The following is a 13886-nucleotide window of genomic DNA, read 5'->3' as shown; positions in this document are numbered from 1 at the left end:
GTGCATTTCATTTTAACTGCTGCTTTTGCAGACTTTAAAAAACTCTGTTGAAAACAGATATAATGTAGTTCCAGTCACTGTGACTCATAAGGATTCTGTGAGAAATTCAGAAAAAAATGGACTTGGATGTATAGAATATGATTGCCTACACAATAACAGCCAATAACCAGACTGTACTGTCCTGTAGGTACGTACACTAACACATAAAGTGCACCGCAATTTGAAATAAACATATTATTCACTACAGTTATCTGTTTTATTCCCCAACTTCTAGGACCTGGAAGAAGAAAACTGAGACAAACAGGTGCTGAACGCTTTCATTCTTTAATAGATATAAGAACTTCATCAGAAAAAACAAGGAATGAAATAAAGCCTTGTTGTGACTCTCTTTAAAAAACAACAGCCAATAAGCTTCATGTATAAGCAATGCAGCAAAATAAAATAATACAGTCACCAACGATAAACAGATGTGTAATGTAGTAGATAGAGTTGACCTGTACCATCGCAAAGCACATTTAATATTCAAGTTTTCATTAATGCCTGGAGAAGCTTCAGCATTCAGAAGCAGCTACTATTTTAATTCTTGCACTTCTAAAAGAGTTTCACTGTCACCTAAAAATCAATCACGTTGTTCCAGTACAATAAACTTAAAAGTTTGAAATCCATTAGAAATACCCATTTAATAAGCAAGTGAGGAGACACACTCCTGCAGCACAGCAACTGCCCTAAACTGTAAACAGATGGCTTATTATCTGAGAAATAAAATAGAAATTAAATGCTTACATGTGTTGTCCGAATTGAAATAGGACAGTTTGCAAAGACTTTTAAAGGGAGAAGGGGATAAACTTTCAAATAAGAATACAAACTGACTACAACAGAAAATTTAGGTTCCTGAATTATTACTTGGGGAAAGTATAGAGAAATTAAGGTCATTTCAAGCCAAGGTAGGATAACATATCACAGATAAAATAAACTGCCCATATAACTATCTGGTAGTGGTTTTAACTGGAAATTAACCTATTTGTATACTCAAGCAAAATAAACATGTTTCAGGCATGCATTACTTATGTTAGAGGCACTTTCTCACATACCCTCCCCCACTTCCCATCTGTAAACCCAAGGAGACTTCCCGAGAGCCTTTTTGGAATTCTCCATTTATAAATAGCACTGTGTTAGTGTGACTGAGTTATAAGATTACATGGTTAACAGAAATGTTATTCTGTGCTTTTATTGTAGGCCTGATAATGTGCTTCTGGTTTTGACTCAAGACAGCTACATAAAAACATTAATTTTTATACAGAACGCAAGACTTTTTCTGGGACGGGTTTTAAGAATGGAGGAGGTGGTGACCACTCGTACAGCTGCTGCTAAACTACTGAAAAAGACTTTTCTCGAAGCACTGATCTCAAACGACTTTGAAAAACTGGACTACCTTCTGTGCAACACAAAGCTTGATGTGGATACAGTGTTTGAGGTACCAGATGAAAACAGAATTCTAGCCTCCTACAAAAAAGGTACAACAGAAATTCGTGGATCCAAATAATATTCTAGTCTCTTATAAAAATAACAAGGCAGGCAGGAAAAGAAACAACACAAGATTTCAGTTTTGCTACCATTATACTGAGTACCATATAGTATTCTGATTTTTTATTTGGTTTTGTTCTATGATAGTTTTCAATATGACAGCTGATGTTTTAATGTCTATACGTGTCCTGCACATCTTCCACGGTGGCACTGAATGTAACGTCACATTCAACAGGGTCCCAATGATGGTGATGTCAAAGGGTGAGGCATAACTTGAAATATCAGCTGTCAAGCAGAGTGTTATCTCAAACAATACACATGTAATTTCTACTAATCAATCTTTCAATTAACCACAAGGAAAACAGAAAACGATTTTCATTATGGAAGACCATATCTGCATGCTTTTAAAGTTAGCATTGTTTTAATCCTGTAATTAATGTTGCTGCCTTGCAACTCTTGTCTCTGTAGTTCAGTTCCTGGCTAGATGCTTTCAGCAGGATTGTTCATACAGACCCTATGCCCATGTGGGTTTTCACTGGGTGTTTCCTCCCATATCCCAAATTCATGCTGTTAAGTAAAATGGTGAACCTCCTCATTTCTTTACAGATGCATGAAATGTACAAATGACTGTATACTAAACAAGTTGCAATGGACCAGTATTACATATAGGACTGGTTTACTGCCTTACACCCACTGCATACCAGGATAAACTCTGAGAACCCACAGCCCTGTATAGGATTAGGCAGGTGTTAAAAAATGTATAACAATGAAATATACTTCCTTTCAGTTGTTGTTGTCTTTCGGCTTTTCCCGGTTAGGGGTCGCCACAGCAGAACTCCAGTCCGCTACTGATTGGCAGTAGATTTTCATGAACGCCGAGGTGCCAGCTCGACGTTCAACCTTCAACTAAGGCACGCCCATTTACGCATGTCTTTTGAATGCCCACCCAACTGCGGGGAGGACATGCAGACTCCACACAGAAGGCACTCCCCGCACTCCAGCCGAGAATCGAACCTCTTGCTGTGAGGCAACAATGCTACCACTGCACCACCGTGGAAGTCACTATCCAGGAAGAATGGCAACAATGTATCCAACAATCTCTGCTCAGTAGGGGTATAGTAAGCAGTGAGCTGTATTTCTACTAAGACAATGGGCAAATTGTACATCAATACCCTGACTGGAGAATGAGCTTTCTCCAGCAACTTATCAAGCCACCGTGGAGCTTGGATTGAGGAAACGGAATGGCCACCATAATTTTTCACTCGCCAAGCAGCATTTTTGCTGTTTAGCGAGTGTAAAATATTTAATAAAAGACAAAAAGGTACGTGTGTGTCTATGTTTATGTCTATGTGTGTGTATGTGTGCATGTCAGTGAGAGTGAGTGAGCCATTATTTTACACTTGCTAAGCAGCGCTTTTGCTGTTTAGCGAGTGTAAAATAAAAAGAGAGAAAAAAAGAAAATGCAGTGTGTGTGTGAGAGTGCATGCATGTATGTAAGTAAGAAAGAGAGTGCGATCATGTGCGTCTGTTTCTGTCTGCATGTGTGTGTGAATGGGTGCACGAAAGCAGAGAGACTGTGTGTGTGTGTGTGTGTGTGTGTGTGTGTGTGTGTGTGTGTGTGTGTGTGTGTGTGTGTGTGTGTGTGTGTGTGTGTGTGTGTGTGTGTGTGTGTGTGTGTGTGTGTGTGTGTGTGTGTGTGTGTGTGTGTGTGTGTGTGTGTGTGTGTGAGAGAGAGAGAGAGAGACAGACAGAAAGATAGAGACAGGTGGATGGAGAGAGTGAGAGAGAAAGTGAGAGTGATGTGTGAGTGAATGCATGTATGTAAGCAGAGGAGACTGCCTATCAGAGAGATGGAGAGAGAGTGAGACGCAATGTGTGTATGAAAGCAACTGGAGACTGTGACAGATTGAGAAAGAGAGTGAATGTGTGTATGAAAGCAGTGGAGACTGTGTGTGTGTGTGTGTGTGTGTGTGTGTGTGTGTGTGTGTGTGTGTGTGTGTGTGTGTGTGTGTGTGTGTGTGTGTGTGTGTATGTATATATATATATATATATATATATATATATATATATATCTATGTGTGTGTGTGTGTGTGTGTGTGTGTGTGTGTGTGTGTGTGTGTGTGTGTGTGTGTGTGTGAAAGTAGAAGAGACTGTGCATGTGTGTATGGGAGACAGAATGGGCTGTATGTAAAATTGTGTTTCATTTGCTTCATTTTTTTAACTACTGTATTATTTTTTATATATATTTGATGTAAAATGTTTCCTCCAACACCATTAACATATACTACAGCAAGTTTGAAACAGTAGGTGGAGAAACTATTTTACATTAAAATATATAAAAAAAATAATATAGTACTTAAAAAAATAAATAAGCAAATAAAACACAACAATTTTACAGCAAGCACATTGTCTAAGTGCAATAATCCCCTCCAGGGTGTGTGTTAATGTATAATTAATGCCCTTACAGGGGTGAAGAGGCCCTCTGCCTGTGGTGTAGGGCCTCATAACACCCCCGGTTGAGCGTTAATTACACATTAACGCACACCCTGTCAGGCATTATTGCTTGCTTAGATGAAATGCACTCAAGAATAACTTCTGTAGAAAATGCAGAAGCTGGTCACGTTGAGGAAACAGTGCTATGCCCAGAGCATTTAGGTTCCAAAGTGAACATACACAAATTTCCCCTGGTTAGCAGAAGACCTGAAATCTTCATATCCTTACAGGATATCCACTAGAGAAAATAATTTGAAAAGTGCAGCTCTGTGCTACCTAGGCAGAGGCAGCTGTACTGGGTGAAGAGTTAACAGCTAAATTATAGGTACATCAGCCATCATGTTTAACTGTTGTAATGGTCGCATGAACTACCTAATGTATTTTCTCACTTCCTTCCACAAGAGACATAGTTCTGTTGGGTGAGACTGAGTGACAAAAGCAAAGTGCATGGGATTGGGGCTACAGCCAGACAGAACAAATCTAGAAGAAAAAAAATAGGATTTTGTTTTCATTGTTCTACCACTACTGCGGCTTATTGTTGAGAAAAGTATGTTGCTGCGACAATAGAGAGGCACTGAAATGGAGTTTCAGATTTGTTAATGAGAGGCAAACTCAGTAATTATTTATCCATACAGTTTCTTTGCTACAAAGTGGTGCAAAGACTTCTGCTCTCCTTGTGCCATGCTACAACGTAACACAGACTCTTCCATTGTACTTAGGCCATGCTACAACGTAACACAGACTCCTCCATTGTACTTAGGACATGCTACAACGTAACACAGACTCCTCCATTGTACTTAGGACATGCTACAATGTAACACAGACTCTTCCATTGTACTTAGGCCATGCTAGAATGTAACACAGACGCTTCCATTGTACTTAGGACATGCTACAACATAACACAGACACTTCCATTGTACTTAGGCCATGCTACAACGTAACACAGACTCCTCCATTGTACTTAGGACATGCTACAACATAACACAGACTCTTCTATTGTACTTAGGACATGCTACAATGTAACACAGACTCTTCCATTGTACTTAGGCCATGCTACAATGTAACACAGACTTCCATTGTACTTAGGCCATGCTACAAGGTAACACAGACTCTTTCATTTTACTTAGGCCATGCTACAAGGTAACACAGAAACTTCCATTTTACTTAGGCCATGCTACAACGTAACACAGACTCCTCCATTATACTTAGGACATGCTACAATGTAACACAGACTCTTCCATTGTACTTAGACCATGCTACAACGTAACACAGACTCTTCCATTCTACTTAGGCCATACTACAAGGTAACACAGACTCTTCCATTCCACTTAGACCATGCTACAAGGTAACACAGAGACTTCCATTCCACTTAGACCACGCTACAAGGTAACACAGAACCTTCCATTCTACTTAGGCCATGCTACAACGTAACACAGACTCTTCCATTCTACTTACGCCATGCTACAAGGTAACATAGGGACTTCCATTGTACTTAGGCCATGCTACAAGGTAACACAGACTCTTCCATTTTACTTAGGCCATGCTACAAGGTAACACAGACTCTTCCATTTTACTTAGGCCATGCTACAAGGTAACACAGACTCTTCCATTTTACTTAGGCCATGCTACAAGGTAACACAGACTCTTCCATTTTAGTTAGGCCATGCTACAAGGTAACACACACTCTTCCATTGTACTTAGGCCATGCTACAAGGTAACACAGAAACGTCCATTTTACTTAGGCCATGCTACAAGGTAACACAGAAACTTCCATTCTACTTAGCCCATGCTACAATGTAACACAGACTCTTCCATTCTACTTACACCATGCTACAAGGTAACATAGGGACTTCCATTGTACTTAGGCCATGCTACAAGGTAACACAGACTCTTCCATTTTACTTAGGCCATGCTACAAGGTAACACAGACTCTTCCATTTTACTTAGGCCATGCTACAAGGTAACACAGAAACTTCCATTCTACTTAGGCCATGCTACAACGTAACACAGAAACTTCCATTCTACTTAGGCCATCCTACAAGGTAGCAAAGACACTTCCATTCTACTTAGGCCATGCTACAAGGTAACATAGGGACTCCCATTGTACTTAGGACATGCTACAAGGTAACACAGATCCTCCCATTCTACTTAGGCCATGCTACAAGGTAACAAGGGGACTTCCATTGTACTTAGGCCATGCTACAAGGTAACACAGAGACGTCTATTCTACTTAGGCCATGCTACAAGGTAACACATAGACGTCTGTTCTACTTGGGCCATGCTACAAGGTAACACAGAGACGTCTGTTCTCCTTTAGCCATGCTACAAGATAACACCTAGAGTTCCATTCCACTTATACTATGCTAAAAGGTAACACAGACACTTTCATTCCACTTAGCCCATGCTACAAGGTAACACAGAGACTTCCATTCCACTTAGACCATGCTACAAGGTAACATGGAGAAGTCCATTCTCCTTGGGCTATGCTACAAGGTAACACAGAGACTTCCATTCCACTTACGGCATCTTGCAAGGTAACACTGAGAATTCTATTCTCCTTTGGCCATGCTACAAGATAACACCTAGAGTTCCATTTCACTTATACTATGCTCCAAGGTAACACAGACACTTCCATTCCACTTAGCCCATGTTACAAGGTAACACAGAGACTTCCATTCCATTTAGACCATGCTACAAGGTAACACAGAGACTTCCATTCTACTTAGGCCATGCTACAAGGTAACACAGGGACTTCCATTCCACTTAGCCCATGCTACAATGTAGCACAGAGACTTCCATTCTTTTTTGGCCATGTTACAATGTAACATGGAGAAGTCCATTCTCCTTGGGCAATGCTACAAGGTAGCACAGAGACTTCCATTCTCCTTATGCCATGTTACAATGTAACACTGACAATTCTGTTCTCATTTGGTGATGCTACAAGATAATACCCAGAGTTCCAGTCTCCTTATACTATACTACAAGGTAAAACAGAGACTTCTATTTTCCTTAGACCATGGTGCAGGGTAACACAATACTTCCATTCTCCTTAGGCCTTGCTACAAGGTAACACAAGCACTTTTCTTCTCATTAGGCCAGGTACAGCCCATCTATGTTTGTGTGCTGTTAGCAGCCAGCCTGAATTTATAGTTCTTACTAGGTCTACAGCACTGCAGTTTGTTGCAGGAGAAACAAAGGTAAAGGATGTCAGGTGAACTCAATCATTCTGAGTTTATAAGTTATATATCCGCTAGAGAAGAATCACATGACTGCTTTTAGTGGCATAAATATAGTGTAAACAAGAGGTGAATGTTAAACACAGAAAATGTACAATGTATCTAAATGTATTGGTGTACATTCTTCAAAGACTTGACTATATGTGTGTGTATATGTCTGTCTGTGTGACTTGTTTATGTTTGCAAATGTGTGTGACTTGGTTGTGTGTGTGTGTGTGTGTGTGTGTGTGTGTGTGTGTGTGTGTGTGTGTGTGTGTGCGCGTGCCTGTGTCTCTCTATTTGCCTGGCTGTGTGACTATGTTTGCATCTGTTAGTGATTTGGTTATATGTGGCTGTGCTTGTGTGTGCATGTGTGTGTGTGTGTGTGTGTGTGTGTGTGTGTGTGTGTGTGTGTGTGTGTGTGTGTGTGTGTGTGTGTGTGTGTGTGTGTGTGTGTGTGTGTGTGTGTGTGTGTGTGTGAAAGTAGAAGAGACTGTGCATGTGTGTATGGGAGACAGAATGGACTGTATGTAAAATTGTGCTTCATTTGCTTCATTTTTTTAACTATTGTATTATTTTTTATATATATTTGATGTAAAATATTTCCTCCAACACCATTAACATATACTACAGCAAGTCTGAAACAGTAGGTGGAGGAACTATTTTACATTAAAATATATATAAAAAAATAATATAGTACTTAAAAAAATAAATAAGCAAATAAAACAACAATTTTACAACAAGCACATTGTTTAAGTGCAATAATGCCCTCCAGGGCGTGTGTTAATGTATAATTAATGCCCTTCCAGGGGTAAAGAGGCCCTCTGCCTGTGGTGTAGGGCCTCATAACACCCCCGGTTGAGCGTTAATTACACATTAACACAAACCCTGTCAGGCATTATTGCTTGCTTAGATGAAATGCACTCAAGAATAACTTCTGTAGAAAATGCAGAAGCTGGTCACATTGAGGAAACAGTGCTATGCCCAGGGCATTTAGGTTCCAAAGTGAACATACCCAAATTTCATCTGGTTAGCAGAAGACCTGAAATCTTCATATCCTTACAGGATATCCTCTAGAGAAAATAATTTGAAAAGTGCAGCTCTGTGCTACCTAGGCAGAGGCAGCTGTACTGGGTGAAGAGTTAACAGCTAAATTATAGGTACATCAGCCATCATGTTTAACTGTTGTAATGGTCGCATGAACTACCTAATGTATTTTCTCACTTCCTTCCAAAAGAGACGTAGTTCTGTTGGTTGAGACTGAGTGACAAAAGCAAAGTGCATGGGATTGGGGCTACAGCCAGACAGAACAAATCTAGAAGAAAAAAAATAGGATTTTGTTTTCATTGTTCTAGCACTACTGTGGCTTAGTGTTGAGAAAAGTATGTGGCTGCGACAATAGAGAGGCACTGAAATGGAGTTTCAGATTTGGTAATGAGAGGCAAACTCAGTAATTATTTATCCATACAGTTTCTTTGCTACAAAGTGGTGCAAAGACTTCTGCTCTCCTTGTGCCATGCTACAACGTAACACAGACTCTTTCATTGTACTTAGGCCATGCTACAATGTAACACAGACTCCTCCATTGTACTTAGCACATGCTACAATGTAACACAGACTATTCCATTGTACTTAGGCCATGCTACAACGTAACACAGACTCCTCCATTGTACTTAGGACATGCTACAATGTAACACAGACTCTTCCGTTGTACTTAGGCCATGCTAGAACGTAACACAGACTCCTCCATTGTACTTAGGACATGCTACAACATAACACAGACTCTTCCATTGTACTTAGGCCATGCTACAATGTAACACAGACTCCTCTATTGTACTTAGGACATGCTACAACATAACACAGACTCTTCTATTGTACTTAGGACATGCTACAATGTAACACAGACTCTTCCATTGTACTTAGGCCATGCTACAATGTAACACAGACTCTTCCATTCTACTTAGGCCATGCTACAACGTAACACAGACTCTTCCATTGCACTTAGGCCATGCTACAAGGTAACACAGACTCTTCCATTTTATTAGGCCATGCTACAAGGTAACACAGAAACTTCCATTTTACTTAGGCCATGCTACAATGTAACACAGACTCCTCCATTGTACTTAGGACATGCTACAACATAACACAGACTCTTCCATTGTACTTAGACCATGCTACAATGTAACACAGACTCTTCCATTCTACTTAGGCCATGCTACAACGTAACACAGACTCTTCCATTCCACTTAGACCATGCTACAAGGTAACACAGAGACTTCCATTTCACTTAGACCACGCTACAAGGTAACACAGAAACTTCCATTCTACTTAGGCCATGCTACAATGTAACACAGACTCTTCCATTCTACTTACGCCATGCTACAAGGTAACATAGGGACTTCCATTGTACTTAGGACATGCTACAAGGTAACACAGACTCTTCCATTTTACTTACGCCATGCTACAAGGTAACACAGACTCTTCCATTTTACTTAGGCCATGCTACAAGGTAACACAGACTCTTCCATTTTGCTTAGGCCATGCTACAACATAACACAAACACTTCCATTCTACTTACACCACGCTACAAGTTAACATAGGGACTTCCATTGTACTTAGGACATGCTACAAGGTAACACAGACTCTTCCATTTTAGTTAGGCCATGCTACAAGGTAACACAGATTCTTACATTGTACTTAGGCCATGCTACAAGGTAACACAGACTCTTCCATTCTACTTAGGCCATGCTACAAGGTAACACAGACTCTTCCATTTTACTTAGGCCATGCTACAAGGTAACACACACTCTTCCATTGTACTTAGGCCATGCTACAAGGTAACACAGAAACTTCCATTTTACTTAGGCCATGCTACAAGGTAACACAGAAACTTCCATTCTACTTAGGCCATGCTACAACGTAACACAGACTCTTCCATTTTACTTAGGCCATGCTGCAAGTTAACACAGAAACTTCCATTCTACTTAGGCCATGCTACAAGGTAACAGAAACTTCCATTCTACTTAGGCCATGCTACAATGTAACACAGACTCTTCCATTTTACTTAGGCCATGCTACAAGGTAACACAGACTCTTCCATTTTACTTAGGCCATGCTACAACGTAACACAGACTCTTCCATTTTACTTAGGCCATGCTACAAGGTAACACAGACTCTTCCATTTTACTTAGGCCATGCTACAATGTAACACAGACTCTTCCATTTTACTTAGGCCATGCTACAAGGTAACAAAGAAACTTCCATTCTACTTAGGCCATCCTACAAGGTAGCAAAGACACTTCCATTCTACTTACGCCATGCTACAAGGTAACATAGGGACTTCCATTGTACTTAGGACATGCTACAAGGTAACACAGACCCTCCCGTTCTACTTAGGCCATGCTACAAGGTAACACAAGGACTTCCATTGTACTTAGGCCATGCTACAAGGTAACACAGAGACTTCTATTCTACTTAGGCCATGCTACAAGGTAACACAGGGACGTCTGTTCTACTTGGGCCATGCTACCAGGTAACACAGAGATGTCTGTTCTTCTTTGGCCATGCTACAAGATAACACCTAGAGTTCCATTCCACTTATACTATGCTAAAAGGTAACACAGACACTTCCATTCCACTTAGCCCATGCTACAAGGTAACACAGAGACTTCCATTCCACTTAGACCATGCTACAAGGTAACACAGGCACTTCCATTCTAGTTAGGCCATGTTACAAGGTAACACAGAGAAGTCCATTCTCCTTGTGCTATGCTACAAGGTAACACAGAGACTTCCATTCCACTTGGCATCTTGCAAGGTAACACTGAGAATTCTATTCTCCTTTGGCCATGCTACAAGATAACACCAAGAGTTCCATTTCACTTATACTATGCTCCAAGGTAACACAGAGACTTCCATTCCACTTAGCCCATGCTACAAGGTAACACAGAGACTTCCATTCAATTTAGACCACGCTACAAGGTAACACAGAGACTTCCATTCTACTTAGGCCATGCTACAAGGTAACACAGGGACTTCCATTCCACTTAGCCCATGCTACAATGTAGCACAGAGACTTCCATTCTTTTTAGGCCATGTTACAGTGTAACATGGAGAAGTCCATTCTCCTTGGGCAATGCTACAAGGTAGCACAGAGACTTCCATTCTCCTTATGCCATGTTACAATGTAACACTGACAATTCTGTTCTTATTTGGTGATGCTACAAGATAATACCCAGAGTTCCAGTCTCCTTATACTATACTACAAGGTAAAATAGAGACTTCTATTTTCCTTAGACCATGGTGCAGGGTAACACAATACTTCCATTCTCCTTAGGCCTTGCTACAAGGTAACACAAGCACTTTTCTTCTCATTAGGCCAAGTACAGCCCATCTATGTTTGTGTGCTGTTAGCAGCCAGCCTGAATTACAGTACTTACTAGGTCTACAGCACTGCAGTTTGTTGCAGGATAAACAAAGGTATAGGATGTCAGGTGAACTCAGTCATTCTGAGTTTATAAGTTATATATCCGCTAGAGAAGAATCACATGACTGCTTTTAGTGGCACAAATATAGTGTAAACAAGAGGTGAGTGTTAAACACAGAAAATGTAAAATGTATCTAAATGTATTGGTGTACATTCTTCAAAGACTTGACTATATGTGTGTGTATATGTCTGTCTGTGTGACTTGTTTATGTTTGCAAATGTGTGTAACTTGGTTATGTATGTGTGTGTGTGTGTGTGTGTGTGTGTGTGTGTGTGTGTGTGTGTGTGTGTGTGTGTCTCTCTATTTGCCTGGCTGTGTGACTATGTTTGCATCTGTTAGTGATTTGGTTATATGTGGATAAAACACTGATGTTGTTAGACAGTAAATTGCTAATTTTGAATTACAATACTGCACTTTCTGATGAAGTTATTATCCAGTTCTTGCTGTGGATCATACCTCTCAATCTCTTTCTCAAGAAATCTGGACAAAGCCTAAAATAATGGGGGGACAAAGTCCCAAAAATAGGGAAAAAAGTGACTGAGGAGATGGTGCAGATTGAATTGTTAGCTATTAGCCACTTGGCACCTTATTTAAACATTTTAAATGTGAGCCATTAAATAGCTCATTTAAGTATTTTAGCTGTAGGCCCTCAAACAGAAACATAATGATGGTGTGTTTAATTTCTAAAGTATTCCTAGTCAATGCTCCCATCAAGCCTTGCATGACCAAACACATGCAGCATCACTGCTGCACACATCCAACATACAGCTACAAACACATTGTACATAACAGCCATTATGCATGACATCTGTGAGCTGTTAGCAAATTATTAACATTATCAATGTGATTCTGCTTTCCTAAGCACCTTCCATGCTTTCTTATAGGTCATCAAGGCCAAAGTGCATTCCCCGTTGTTTGCTGCAACACCGCATCCTCACTATTTTTGCAACTGTGGTCATTGTAGAAGTATAGAAGAAAATAGTATGCCCACTGGAAGGTAAACCTTTTTGGCAGGGAGCTTTCTGTGCAAATTCTGGCTGTCTTCCCTATGTCTGCATGGATTTTGGAGAGGAGCTTTGGTTTCTTTCCATATCCCAAGTCCATGCCTAAATTGAATCATCAGTTCTCCAAAGTGTGTGTGTGTGTGTGTGTGTGTGTGTGTGTGTGTGTGTGTGTGTGTGTGTGTGTGTGTGTGTGTGTGTGTGTCTGTCTATGTCTGTGCATGTGTGTGTGTGTCTGTCTGTCTATGTCTGTGCATGTGTGTGTGTGTGTGTCTGTCTATGTCTGTGCATGTATATGTGTGTGTGTGAGTTTGTCTCTCTATGTCTGTGTATCTGTGTGTGCATGTGTGTGTGTGTGTCTGTGTGTATGTGTGTGTGTGTGTGTGTGTGTGTGTGTGTGTGTGTGTGTGTGTGTGTGTGTGTGTGTGTCTGTCTATGTCTGTGCATGTGTGTGTGTGTGTGTGTGTGTGTGTGTGTGTGTGTGTGTGTGTGTGAGTTTGTCTCTCTATGTCTGTGTATCTGTGTGTGTATGTGTGTGTGTGTGTGTGTGTGTGTGTGTGTGTGTGTGTGTGTGTGTCTGTCTATGTCTGTGTATCTGTGTGTGTGTGTGTGCGCGAGCGCATGTGTGTGTGAGTCTGTCCATCTGTATGTCTGTGTGTGTCAGTACATGTGTGTATCATATGATAACTGGCATGCTGTCTGGGAATAGGTTGTCTCCCTTGTAACCACTGAGTGCCAGGATAGGCTTCTGCTCTACAGCAACCTTCAACCAGATTAAGTTGGGATTACAGAATGAATGAATAAGTGAACTTGTTTAGATTTTTTAAGTGGATGTAATTGAATTTACTTTATTTATTTGTTAACCATGGTAAGTAATCTAGTCCTTCTTGGTATTCTTTTTTTTTTCAGCCATGAATCAGGCCAAAAGGGCAAATACAAAAATACTGTGTGTGTGTGTGTGTGTGTGTGTGTGTGTGTGTGTGTATATATATATATATATATATATATATATATATATATATATATATATATATTTTATTTTATATATCTTTATTTATTTTATTTTACATTTGTTGACTGGGATAATCTGACTGGATACATGTCTGTTTTCAGCAGAGGCCTGGGGAAGAAAGCTCCAAGGCAGAACATACAGTCTTCTTCTTTTG

At 40.3% G+C, this 13886-nt stretch overlaps 1 protein-coding gene across 2 annotated transcripts in view; it reads left to right on the top strand.

The window, feature by feature from the left end:
- The first annotated feature begins 1146 nt into the window (after window positions 1-1146).
- The window catches only part of ASB4 (ankyrin repeat and SOCS box containing 4), a 209524-nt gene continuing 196784 nt past the window's right edge, over window positions 1147-13886 (top strand). For both annotated transcript variants that reach the window (XM_044065934.1, XM_044065935.1), the window contains exon 1: window positions 1147-1514. In XM_044065934.1, the coding sequence (XP_043921869.1) occupies window positions 1199-1514 (316 nt within the window). In that variant the 5' untranslated portion in view covers window positions 1147-1198. The remainder of the gene's footprint in view (window positions 1515-13886) is intronic.

Source organism: Protopterus annectens, chromosome 3.part0 (genome assembly GCF_019279795.1).
Source record: "Protopterus annectens isolate FY-2018-M chromosome 3.part0, PAN1.0, whole genome shotgun sequence".
Classification (NCBI taxonomy): Eukaryota; Metazoa; Chordata; order Ceratodontiformes; family Protopteridae; genus Protopterus; species Protopterus annectens.
This window is presented reverse-complemented; position numbering and strand designations above follow the sequence as displayed.